This window comes from Cherax quadricarinatus, chromosome 80 (assembly GCF_038502225.1).
Source record: "Cherax quadricarinatus isolate ZL_2023a chromosome 80, ASM3850222v1, whole genome shotgun sequence".
Classification (NCBI taxonomy): domain Eukaryota; kingdom Metazoa; phylum Arthropoda; class Malacostraca; order Decapoda; family Parastacidae; genus Cherax; species Cherax quadricarinatus.
This window is the reverse complement of record NC_091371.1, coordinates 19,028,632-19,040,212: the sequence shown is the minus strand read 5'-3', so window position 1 is coordinate 19,040,212 and position 11,581 is coordinate 19,028,632. Positions and strand designations below refer to the sequence as shown.

The 11,581-nt window shown below is 39.4% G+C and overlaps 1 protein-coding gene across 4 annotated transcripts in view; it reads left to right on the top strand.

The window, feature by feature from the left end:
- LOC128705121 (protein APCDD1-like) overlaps nucleotides 1-9,231 on the top strand; it is a 386,828-nt gene extending 377,597 nt beyond the window's left edge. For 3 of the 4 annotated variants that reach the window (XM_070102216.1, XM_070102214.1, XM_070102213.1), the window contains 2 exons: nucleotides 3,101-3,282; nucleotides 4,218-9,231. In XM_070102216.1, coding sequence (XP_069958317.1) covers nucleotides 3,101-3,282; nucleotides 4,218-4,794 — 759 coding nt within the window. In that variant the 3' untranslated portion in view covers nucleotides 4,795-9,231. The remainder of the gene's footprint in view (nucleotides 1-3,100; nucleotides 3,283-4,217) is intronic. The other variant, XM_070102215.1, reaches the window with a different exon arrangement.
- The last annotated feature ends 2,350 nt before the right edge of the window (nucleotides 9,232-11,581 follow it).

The window sequence follows — 11,581 nt, the reverse complement described above, 5'->3', positions numbered from 1 at the left end:
GAGGATAAATAAGTATACAAGATATGATGTAGGGCGAAATGACAGTAGTTTGTTGGATTATGTATTGGTAGATAAAAGACTGTTGAGTAGACTTCAGGATGTACATGTTTATAGAGGGGCCACGGATATATCAGATCACTTTCTAGTTGTAGCTACACTGAGAGTAAAAGGTAGATGGGATACAAGGAGAATAGAAGCATCAGGGAAGAGAGAGGTGAAGGTTTATAAACTAAAAGAGGAGGCAGTTAGGGTAAGATATAAACAGCTATTGGAGGATAGATGGGCTAATGAGAGCATAGGCAATGGGGTCGAAGAGGTATGGGGTAGGTTTAAAAATGTATTGTTAGAGTGTTCAGCAGAAGTTTGTGGTTACAGGAAAGTGGGTGCGGGAGGGAAGAGGAGCGATTGGTGGAATGATGATGTAAAGAGAGTAGTAAGGGAGAAAAAGTTAGCATATGAGAAGTTTTTACAAAGTAGAAGTGATGCAAGGAGGGAAGAGTATATGGAGAAAAAGAGAGAGGTTAAGAGAGTGGTGAAGCAATGTAAAAAGAGAGCAAATGAGAGAGTGGGTGAGATGTTATCAACAAATTTTGTTGAAAATAAGAAAAAGTTTTGGAGTGAGATTAACAAGTTAAGAAAGCCTAGAGAACAAATGGATTTGTCAGTTAAAAATAGGAGAGGAGAGTTATTAAATGGAGAGTTAGAGGTATTGGAAAGATGGAGGGAATATTTTGAGGAATTGTTAATTGTTGATGAAGATAGGGAAGCTGTGATTTCGTGTATAGGGCAAGGAGGAATAACATCTTGTAGGAGTGAGGAAGAGCCAGTTGTGAGTGTGGGGGAAGTTCGTGAGGCAGTAGGTAAAATGAAAGGGGGTAAGGCAGCCGGGATTGATGGGATAAAGATAGAAATGTTAAAAGCAGGTGGGGATATAGTTTTGGAGTGGTTGGTGCAATTATTTAATAAATGTATGGAAGAGGGTAAGGTACCTAGGGATTGGCAGAGAGCATGCATAGTTCCTTTGTATAAAGGCAAAGGGGATAAAAGAGAGTGCAAAAATTATAGGGGGATAAGTCTGTTGAGTATACCTGGTAAAGTGTATGGTAGAGTTATAATTGAAAGAATTAAGAGTAAGACGGAGAATAGGATAGCAGATGAACAAGGAGGCTTTAGGAAAGGTAGGGGGTGTGTGGACCCAGGTGTTTACAGTGAAACATATAAGTGAACAGTATTTAGATAAGGCTAAAGAGGTCTTTGTGGCATTTATGGATTTGGAAAAGTGTATGACAGGGTGGATAGGGGGGCAATGTGGCAGATGTTGCAAGTGTATGGTGTAGGAGGTAGGTTACTGAAAGCAGTGAAGAGTTTTTACGAGGATAGTGAGGCTCAAGTTAGAGTATGTAGGAAAGAGGGAAATTTTTTCCCAGTGAAAGTAGGCCTTAGACAAGGATGTGTGATGTCACCGTGGTTGTTTAATATATTTATAGATGGGGTTGTAAGAGAAGTAAATGCGAGGGTCTTGGCAAGAGGCGTGGAGTTAAAAGATAAAGAATCACACACAAAGTGGGAGTTGTCACAGCTGCTCTTTGCTGATGACACTGTGCTCTTGGGAGATTCTGAAGAGAAGTTGCAGAGATTGGTGGATGAATTTGGTAGGGTGTGCAAAAGAAGAAAATTAAAGGTGAATACAGGAAAGAGTAAGCTTATGAGGATAAAAAGATTAGGTGATGAAAGATTGGATATCAGATTGGAGGGAGAGAGTATGGAGGAGGTGAACGTATTCAGATATTTGTGAGTGGACGTGTCAGCAGATGGGTCTATGAAAGATGAGGTGAATCATAAAATTGATGAGGGAAAAAGAGTGAGTGGTGCACTTAGGAGTCTGTGGAGACAAAGAACTTTGTCCTTGGAGGCAAAGAGGGGAATGTATGAGAGTATAGTTTTACCAACACTCTTATATGGGTGTGAAGTGTGGGTGATGAATGTTGCAGCGAGGAGAAGGCTGGAGGCAGTGGAGATGTCATGTCTGAGGGCAATGTGTGGTGTGAATATAATGCAGAGAATTCGTAGTTTGAAAGTTAGGAGGAGGTGCGGGATTACCAAAACTGTTGTCCAGAGGGCTGAGGAAGGGTTGTTGAGGTGGTTCGGACATGTAGAGAGAATGGAGCGAAACAGAATGACTTCAAGAGTGTATCCGTCTGTAGTGGAAGGAAGGCGGGGTAGGGGTCGGCCTAGGAAAGGTTGGAGGGAGGGGGTAAAGGAGGTTTTGTGTGTGAGGGGCTTGGACTTCCAGCAGGCATGCATGAGCGTGTTTGATAGGAGTGAATGGAGACAAATGGTTTTTAATACTTGACGTGCTGTTGGAGTGTGAGCTAAGTAACATTTATGAAGGGGTTCAGGGAAACCGGCAGGCCGGACTTGAGTCCTGGAGATGGGAAGTACAGTGCCTGCACTCTGAAGGAGGGGTGTTAATGTTGCAGTTTAAAAACTGTAGTGTAAAGCACCCTTCTGGCAAGACAGTGATGGAGTGAATGATGGTGAAAGTTTTTCTTTTTCGGGCCACCCTGCCTTGGTGGGAATCGGCCAGTGTGATAATAAAAATAATAATAAAATATATATATATATGAGGGGTTCACCTCTAGTGGAAATTGTGGGACCCATAGCCTTGAAGAAGTGGATAAAAAGGTTTCAAAGAAGAATATTTGATGTATATACATATGCTCTCCTCACTTAACAACGGAGTTCTGTTCCTAAGACCACGTCATTAAACAAATTTATCACTAAGTGAGGAGCATACTGTAATGGTAGAGTTTGTGCCAACCATCTTTGATATTGTTTTAATGTCACCTTTGCACCATTTATAACATTTCTTGTATTTTTTTAAATGTTTATACAGTAGTGTAATGTATATTGAAATAAACTGAATAGAGGAAATCAGCTCTAATATACATTTAGGTATGAATACTGGTCTGAGAGCCTGTCATAAGTCCGAGGCGTCGGTAAATAAGCATGTTGCCAAGTGAGGAGAGGCTGTATATACATATACGTATATAAAACAATTATGTTGCCCTAATCACATCTAGTTATTATTGATTGGCAGAATGTGGTCTTGCAGGCTAGCGAGTGTGGGGTGTGCAGAGAGGTAGGTCGGAGTAATGAACATAGCCCTGCTCACCTGCATGCTGACCCTGCCCTGCCATTGCTGTTGACCGGCTCCTGGGCCTCGCACAGGTGTGAGACGCGACCCTACGGCATGTTCCTCACTCGCAATGTTTTCTTCAGGTAAACATCTGGATATCTAACCTGGTTTCTCATCAAAGTACATACTCTAGGATACCATATTACAATAAAAAGTAAGTGCTAAACTCATAAAGGTCATAGGGTACCAAAGACCACCACAAGTAGGCCTTTTAATTATTATTATAATCAAGGGGGAAGCGCTAAACCCGGAAGATTATACAGCGCCTGGGGGGGGGGGGGATGTGGAAGGCATTCAGGCTTAATTCGGGGAACTGGAGCACAGATCCAATTCCCTAAATCAAGAGCCCCTCACCAACATCAAGGAACCTTCCTTGAGGGGAGGCCTTTTAATAACCTGTATGAAGGGGGATATTTTCAGAAAATTTGCATTTATAAATTTCATGTATAATTACAGTATCAAACCAGCTTGTTGATTACCTAAAGCCCTTGCTTTTTCTTTGTATATATGCCATACTCTATTTTTTTTTCTTTACCCTCAACTTGGCATTGCATAGTAGACCAACTCTGTTCTCAGTAAGCTAGTAATTGGTCCTGTATATTATTATTATTATAATCAAAAATAAGCGCTAAGCAACAAGGACTATACAGCGCTGCAGGGCAGGAAGCGAGGGCATTTGGTCCTGTATAGCCCTTGTGGCTTAGCGCTTCTTTTTTATTATAATAATAATAATAGTAATTGGTCAGATTCAGAATTTTATTTTTTAGGACTTTCATCATGCAAGACTTGAATGAAATTACTATTTCATTATCTGATACTTAGCCCGTGTGGTTTAGCGCTTCTTTTTGATTATAATAATTATCTGATACTGCATTTCCAAATACAATACTGTTTTATATATTTTTTTTTTTTTAGGTTTTAGCTGTCATTTTCAAATGTGTACTCACAAAGGTGATCATATCTAACATTCATAATGTATCAAATGGCTGCTCTTTTGATCTATTTTATCCTCCCACAGCCCAATGGGCCAGAATTGGTCTATGACTCTCCACTACTACCATGATCCAGAATGCTCCAGGCCTTCCTTCACTCTCCAAGCTACTGGCACCTATGTCCATGCCACGCCCACACCTTACGCCTATGACTTTACAGTTAGTCATCTTGTAATGACTCCAGAAGACACTGATATGACCAATGCTCTCAATTCATACAAAGGCAAGGAGTGTGGGTGGCCAGGAAGGTGGGCACCCAAGAAAGCACAAGATGTAACCTTTACTGGAGGCTGCAAGGCCATTGGTGTGCGGGTACCGGTTGTAGAAAAAGAGATTATCCGCATGGGTGTGGACGAATCAGGCGGCATGTGGCTGACATTGGGACAAACACCCACAACTCCACGGCAGATGGGAGATTCCCCCCGGCCCACCAGTTGGGGGCCCACCCTCATTAGTTGCAGACACTACAGCACCAGTGACCAAGACAACTTTCTTCAACCTATGGTGGGTGCCCGCACTGCTTCATCCAGCAACTTGCTGACTTGCATCAAACCTGTTACTCTCATGCTTCTAGTCCTGCTTGCACTTGCTGGAGAACCCTGAGGCTTAAGTTGTTGGAATTGCATACACTGTATAAATATGTGAAAGTTGTCATAAGCAATGAAGTTTGAGTCCCATACCAATACCAGAATGAGATGTACTGTGCTCTAAGGTTTACACTTGGGTGACTAGGTTAGCAGTCGGTTATAGATGTAGACTTCAGTTTATGTAACCTTGAATATTCATAATTATGTTTGCTAAGGCAGCATATATCACAATGCTGAACTCGCTTGTGTCATTACTACAGGTCAGTGTATACAGTACATCCCAACCAGGGTAAAACTTAAATACTGTAATATAGCTGAAGCTCTCATGACCTATTGACAAATACGGTATGTCATTATGTATTTGCAATATTAATGTAGTAACATCTCAGTTTTAAAAGCATTTATATAAATTTTGTATTACCTCTGTCCTATTTGTCTTTAACATTCCATTTACTTATAGAATAACAGCTGGTGTTAAAGAATAAGTCGCAGTGCCCAAATAACTCGCACTTAGAGAAAACTTATGCTGTTTTGGTACGTCCTGAACTGTTATCCAGTCACAACTGAGCAAGAAATCCAGGAGACTAGAGGAAGTAGGGGAATTAGAAACAGCAGTGGTAGTATTACACGTACACTCCCCCATGATTATAATAATAATAGTATTACATGTAAATATAATATGGCATGTAGTCAAGGAATTAGTACTGGTACATAAAAACACAGAGGCACAGCAGGATACCTACTGGACCACATTGCAGGATTAGTAATAAATTAATTTAATATCCACTGTCTTGATGTATTGCAACACTAACACCTGTCCCCAAGGGAGCACAGATACTCTGCAATAAGCCTATTGGCCCATACTAGGAATGAAAAGGAAGCAAGAAAAACGAAAATCAGAAGATGGGAAAGGCAAAGAATATACAGAAGACAGGTAAGACAAGATGAGGTAGCATAATCCAGGTCAAGTTATGAGTGTTCTCAAGATTAGAGCACTTGACAAAGTATTGAGAATGGTAGACATCTACAGAAACAAAGTCAGGACTAAGATTTATGTTAGGAATGTGTATAAGGGCCGATTTATCAAGGTGTTTGTGAAGGGTAGAAGGTTTTAGCAGACGACCAATAAGATGGCTGTGATCTTAAATACAACAGAAAAAAAACACTGACAGTGTCAAGGTGAACACTTCCTTTGTGCTTTGCAAGTCTCTCAGACAGTGGCCTGTTTCACCAAAGTATTGTAGAGGATAAGAGGAGCTGGAAATGGAGTGGCCCTTGTGGTTTAGTACTTCTTTTTTTTTATTACAATAATAATGGAAATGGAGTAGACATCAGTGACAAAAGTATAAACTATATTACTACAAAGAGTGCTAGTTTGACGGAAATCAAGTTTTAGATATAAAGGATGGAGGGTGTTTAGTTTTTGAACATTAGAAATGTAGAGAAGGCAAAGAACAAGAGACTGCACATAAGCTAGAGTGAGAAGTTTGTTGAGCACAAGAGCAGGCAGAGTTAATGAAGATTCCCGTTCAGTTTTGAACTTGAAAGGAGCAAGATTGTTAAAGGCATTGAGAAAAGGTTGGAAGAGACTAGTGATGCATCAGTAGACACTGATGCTGCTGGTGTCTATTCCATTTCCTGCCACTTTGGTGAAACTGACCATTCTCTGACACTTAAAAGAGTACAAAAGTATTCACTTTACTGATGCTAACAATGATCTTTTCTGGCATGTCAGAGATCACAGCCATTCTTTTAACTGGTCTTCTGCTTAAGAACTATCAATCCTTGTAACCTTCACAGATACTGTCTTGTAAAATCAACCTTTATACACATTTCTAGCACACAAATATTAGTCCTGGCTTTGTTTCTGTAGATGCCTACCTTTCTCAATACATTGTCAAATCATCTAATCTTCAGAACACTCATGAGTTGACCTGACCTTTTCTTCCTCTTGACCTGTCTTCTGTATTTCCTTTGACCTCTGAGTTTCCTCTTTCTTGCTTCCTTTTCTTTCCTAGCACGGGGAAATAGGTCTATTGGATTGTATCTCTGCCCGTGTCAAGATGACTCATGAAATCGCAATGACACGATTGCAAACAAACCATACCACGGGAGGGGATAGAACCCGCGACAGTCTGAAGTTTTGAGACTCTCTGATCGTGGGTTCTATCCCCACCCATGGTATGCTTTGTTTGGATGTCAAGATACTTCAATCTCCGCCATTCTGAGATGTACAGTGGACCCAAGGATATTGTAGTCGTCGGATTTCATAATATTTGGAAATCTTAACATTTTTTTCATCAAAATTTTGGCTCGGTGATCGTTATTGAGCTCGGTAATAGTCATTCGTCCCAAACACGCCTGCATAGCCAGTGAGCACGCTCCCACACATACGCTACATTTCGTATTATTCCATTCCTTTTAGTGCTTGCAACTGCTAAATAAGCCACCATGGGCCCAAAGAAAGTTTCTGGTGCCAGCCAGCCCTTTGGTAAAGGGCTGAGAGAGAGAGGGGAGAATGTGCCTTCAGTGATTCTGCGATACATACGATACTAAAGCAGCAAGAGTCAGTAAAGGCTATAGTGCCAGCCAGTAATAAAGTGTAGCATTAACAGTGTAGCAAGTTAAGTGATTAATCGATAGGAAAAGGACAGCACGAGACCGACCCCTCCAACGTTGGAGTTATATAGGGCGACTGACAACACCGCCGCCTCTGCTGCCGCCATCACCACCACTATGTAAGGATTATCTTTCAGTGGCCCTTATACACCCAACAACAACCACCACTTGTCACATACATAATGACATATCCATTCTAGAGTATACATCATGTTTCTGTGGTATATACGTAATGACATATCCATTCTAGAGTATACATCATGTTTCTGTGGTATAAATATGTATTGTTCATTATGTCACATTAGATGAATTGTGCTAGATAAATAAACCGTAGAGTTGATATTAGTGTCATATTGTAGGACTATCTTGTCCCGACTCCACACACCCACCCCTGCCGCCGCCACAATTCCTAACATACGCCAGAAACGCATCTTTCCGGAACGTTTTTGAGCAACGGGTCCAGCAACTCTCAAGCTGGTCCTAGTGGCATTAAAAAACAAAGGGAAGTAACCCCAGAAAAGGACTAGGTACCTGAAGTTTTTACGGAAGGGGATTCCCCTTCCAAACAGTAATTTCTCCATCCTCTCCCCTTCTTCCATCTTCAATACACTAAGAAGAGTCTTCAGTAAAGTGTCATGTTGTTTTATTCTTCATGTGTCATTGTTTTCTGTGCAGGTAAATGTATATTTCATGTAAAAAAAAAAAAATTATTTTTAATACTTTTGGGTGTCTGGAATGGATTAATTGAATTTACATTATTTCTTATGGGGAAAAATGAATTCGGAAATCATCAAATTCAGCTTTAGTCACACTCTCTGGAACGGATTAATTACAATAACCAGGGGTTGACCGTAATTTACTCTCATTACTCTTGCCAGTCCTGCCCAGCATGGGCCAGTTGATAAATTGGGGTGCCCCCTCTGTTCATGTACTATTATTATTAATGATTTTATCACCACTACACTCCATTACTTCTACCTGCAATACTGCCACTGTAAATACCATACTACTACAAACACTGCTGCTGCAACTAATCCTACCTCTCCTCCCTCCCTCCTTCCATCCTGTCTTCCACACTTATTCAAGTCTTCTGTGACTCAACAATGGTCCAGCAGACTGAAACATTATTGTAAGTTTCCTCACCTAAGTGTGGGTTATTTGTGATGTGTTAACTTTAAGAAGTCTTCTTTCTTTCAACACACCGGCCGTATCCCACCGAGGCGGGGTGGCCCAAAACGAAAAACGAAAGTTTCTCCTTTTACATTTAGTAATATATACGGAAGAGGTTACTAGCCCCTTGCTTCTGGCATTTTAGTCGCCTCTTACAACATGCATGGCTTACAGAGGAAGAATTCTGTTCCACTTCCCCATGGAGATAAGAGGAAATAAAGAATAAGAACTAGAAAGAAAATAGAAGAAAACCCAGAGGGGTGTGTATATATGTGCTTGTACATGTATGTGTAGTGTGACCTAAATGTAAGTAGAAGTAGAAAGACATACCTGAAATCTTGCATGTTCATGAGACAGAAAAAAGGACACCAGCAATCCTACCATCATGTAAAACAATTACAGGCTTTCGTTTTACACTCACTTGGCAGGACGGTAGTACCTCCAACTTTAAGAAATGCAGTTGAATAATAAAAATTGCACGAATTATGTTCCTAAAGGTCTTGCAAAATCTGAATTCATGAATATTTGTACTGTAATACAAAATTGTCAGCATAAAAGCTTGTTTCAGATGCCTTATCTTTTAAAATATGCTAATCTGGTTAATACTGACATTAATGAAAGTCGCTGAAAAAAAAAAAAAAAGTTGGAGTGGTCAAGACATCAAGCACATCTTGAACAAAGTTCAATGGTTAGTTCTTGATTTAACCCTTTGAGGGTCGACAGGCCCTCTCCGAAACTCGTTCTCAGGGTCGGCCAAATTTAAAAAAAAAAAAATTATTTTCTCTTATGAAAAGATAGAGAATCTTTTCCCGATCATAAAGACACCAAAAGTTTGAAATTTGATAGAAAACTTACGGAATTATGCTCTCGCAAAGTTAGCGGTCTCGGCGATGTTTACGCATCGGCGATTTTGCCCACTTTGAGCCCCATTTTCGGCCAATTTCACTGTACTAGTCGACAAAAAACATGAATATTTCGCTAGAACTCCATTTTTTCTATCGAATGGGTGCAAGAAACCACCCATATATGAAATTCAACTATCCAGTACAGTGGTCAGAATTTAGCAATTTTGCCAATTTCACACAAATTTCAAAAGATGCCAATTTCCGAATAGGGTCCAGAATAAACAAGAAAGACATTCCTGGCACTAAAATGACATTTCCTCTAGTCATTAGTCACGTCTCAAGGCCCCTCTTATATTCTTTTGCTTTCCACTTTGAATTTTTATTCTCACAAAAAATATAAGATTTACTGTTATGCAGACTACTGCATTAGTGTAAAAAATGGTATAAATATTATTGGTGCACTTGTGAAAGAATATTAGACTCACCAGTTGACGTGTATTGCACGCTTGGCACGATTTGTTTACTTTTGAAGTTTGGTAAAAATCGAACATTTCTGCTACTTTGAGCTCAATTTCAAGGTATCTTTCATTGTAAAACCAGTCAAAATCAACTCAATTTCTGTAATATGTCTTCCATTCTATAAAATGAGACCAAGAAAACTAGAATACAACAATAAATACCATACGAAAATACACTGCAAAGTCGCTGATTTATTCCAAAAAAATGGTCAAAGTTTTTTTTTTCTCATTATGCACTGTGTGCTGCAGGATTTTTTTTAGACTGTGCACACTGACCACATAGACCCATTCTTTCATATGAAGGCCTACCAGCTTTCTCCCACTAGATTTGAGGCCGCTAGAATTTATGCGTACTAGTACGTCAAAAACCCCTACGCATAAGACGTACTAGTACGACCAAAACCCTCAAAGGGTTAAGGGTCATGTGTCAAAAAAAGAACCTAGGGTGCTCATAAAATGCCCTTCAGTGAACTTAGTGGATGAATGAAGGATGCGAATTACAAAGCTTGCAAACTTCAGATTTTAACTGTATAATTTGATACATGTTCCTGTAAACCTAGACTAATAATCCAGTTTTACATTTTACTGTATATATGATGAATTCATCCAGCTAGATTTGATGTGCTAACATGACAATGTGTTTTGCTGTTGTTGACTGATAGTTACATACTATAAACTCTGGATCACATTCATAATTTTAATGAATGTTATGTGTGGATTAGTTCCTATTTTGACTGGCCTATATTTGCCAGTTACAAACCGAAAATTTCATCTCCTCCAATAAACCTGATGGAAGACAACCTGCACTGGGTGCTCATGGTTAATTCCTAGTTTTCCTAAGCTGAATAGATTTATCTTGGTAATTACATCAGGATGTCTAGCAACATTTCTACTAATTTAAGTAATAATCTCAAGGTTTTATTACTTTTAATTTGAAGATTTATGTAGATGCATGATTAAATGTGCTGTAAAATAGAATTACACAAAATATACTAAGAGTAAGTACACTTGACCTGCCTAAATTATGTACATTAGTCTAATTGTACAATTCTGGACAATAATTTGTAAGGCAGTAATATAGTACAGTACAGTACAGTTTCACTAATTGTTTTAGGGAATTTGTACAGCAGTTCTACATTTCTTTAAGTTCTGACTAAGTAAAAAATAGAAGAGCAGTTATTAGTAGCTGTCATAGCATAATGTGCCTGTATGTTAAAGGCCAACAAAATAAAATCACTGAAGCATGGGTTGTTCAGTTCAAAGGAGAGGTGGCAGCTTAGCCCTATCACTGCTTATTTAGATCTACGTTATTGATGCCAGAGTCGCATAGATCTACATTTTAAGCATAGTGCCCTCAAATATGCCGAGTGGTAAATTTTGGCCTAAAGGTGAATGGGTCTGTGCAATGAGTGTATTGACAGAAATGATGACCTACTAATGAAATCAAGATGATTTTCATCAATTTCAGGACCAGAAGCACTGTAACTTGAAACAGGGCTTCAAGTACCAAAAATATTCAATTTTTGATGATTTTCCTGAGGAAGGGGAAGGTCCCCAGTCTATTTTATGGATTTTTACTAGGTCTTCTTCAATTACTGGGATGCCCTATAACCAATTATTCCTGGTTATATTTTATTAATCTGTGAAATAG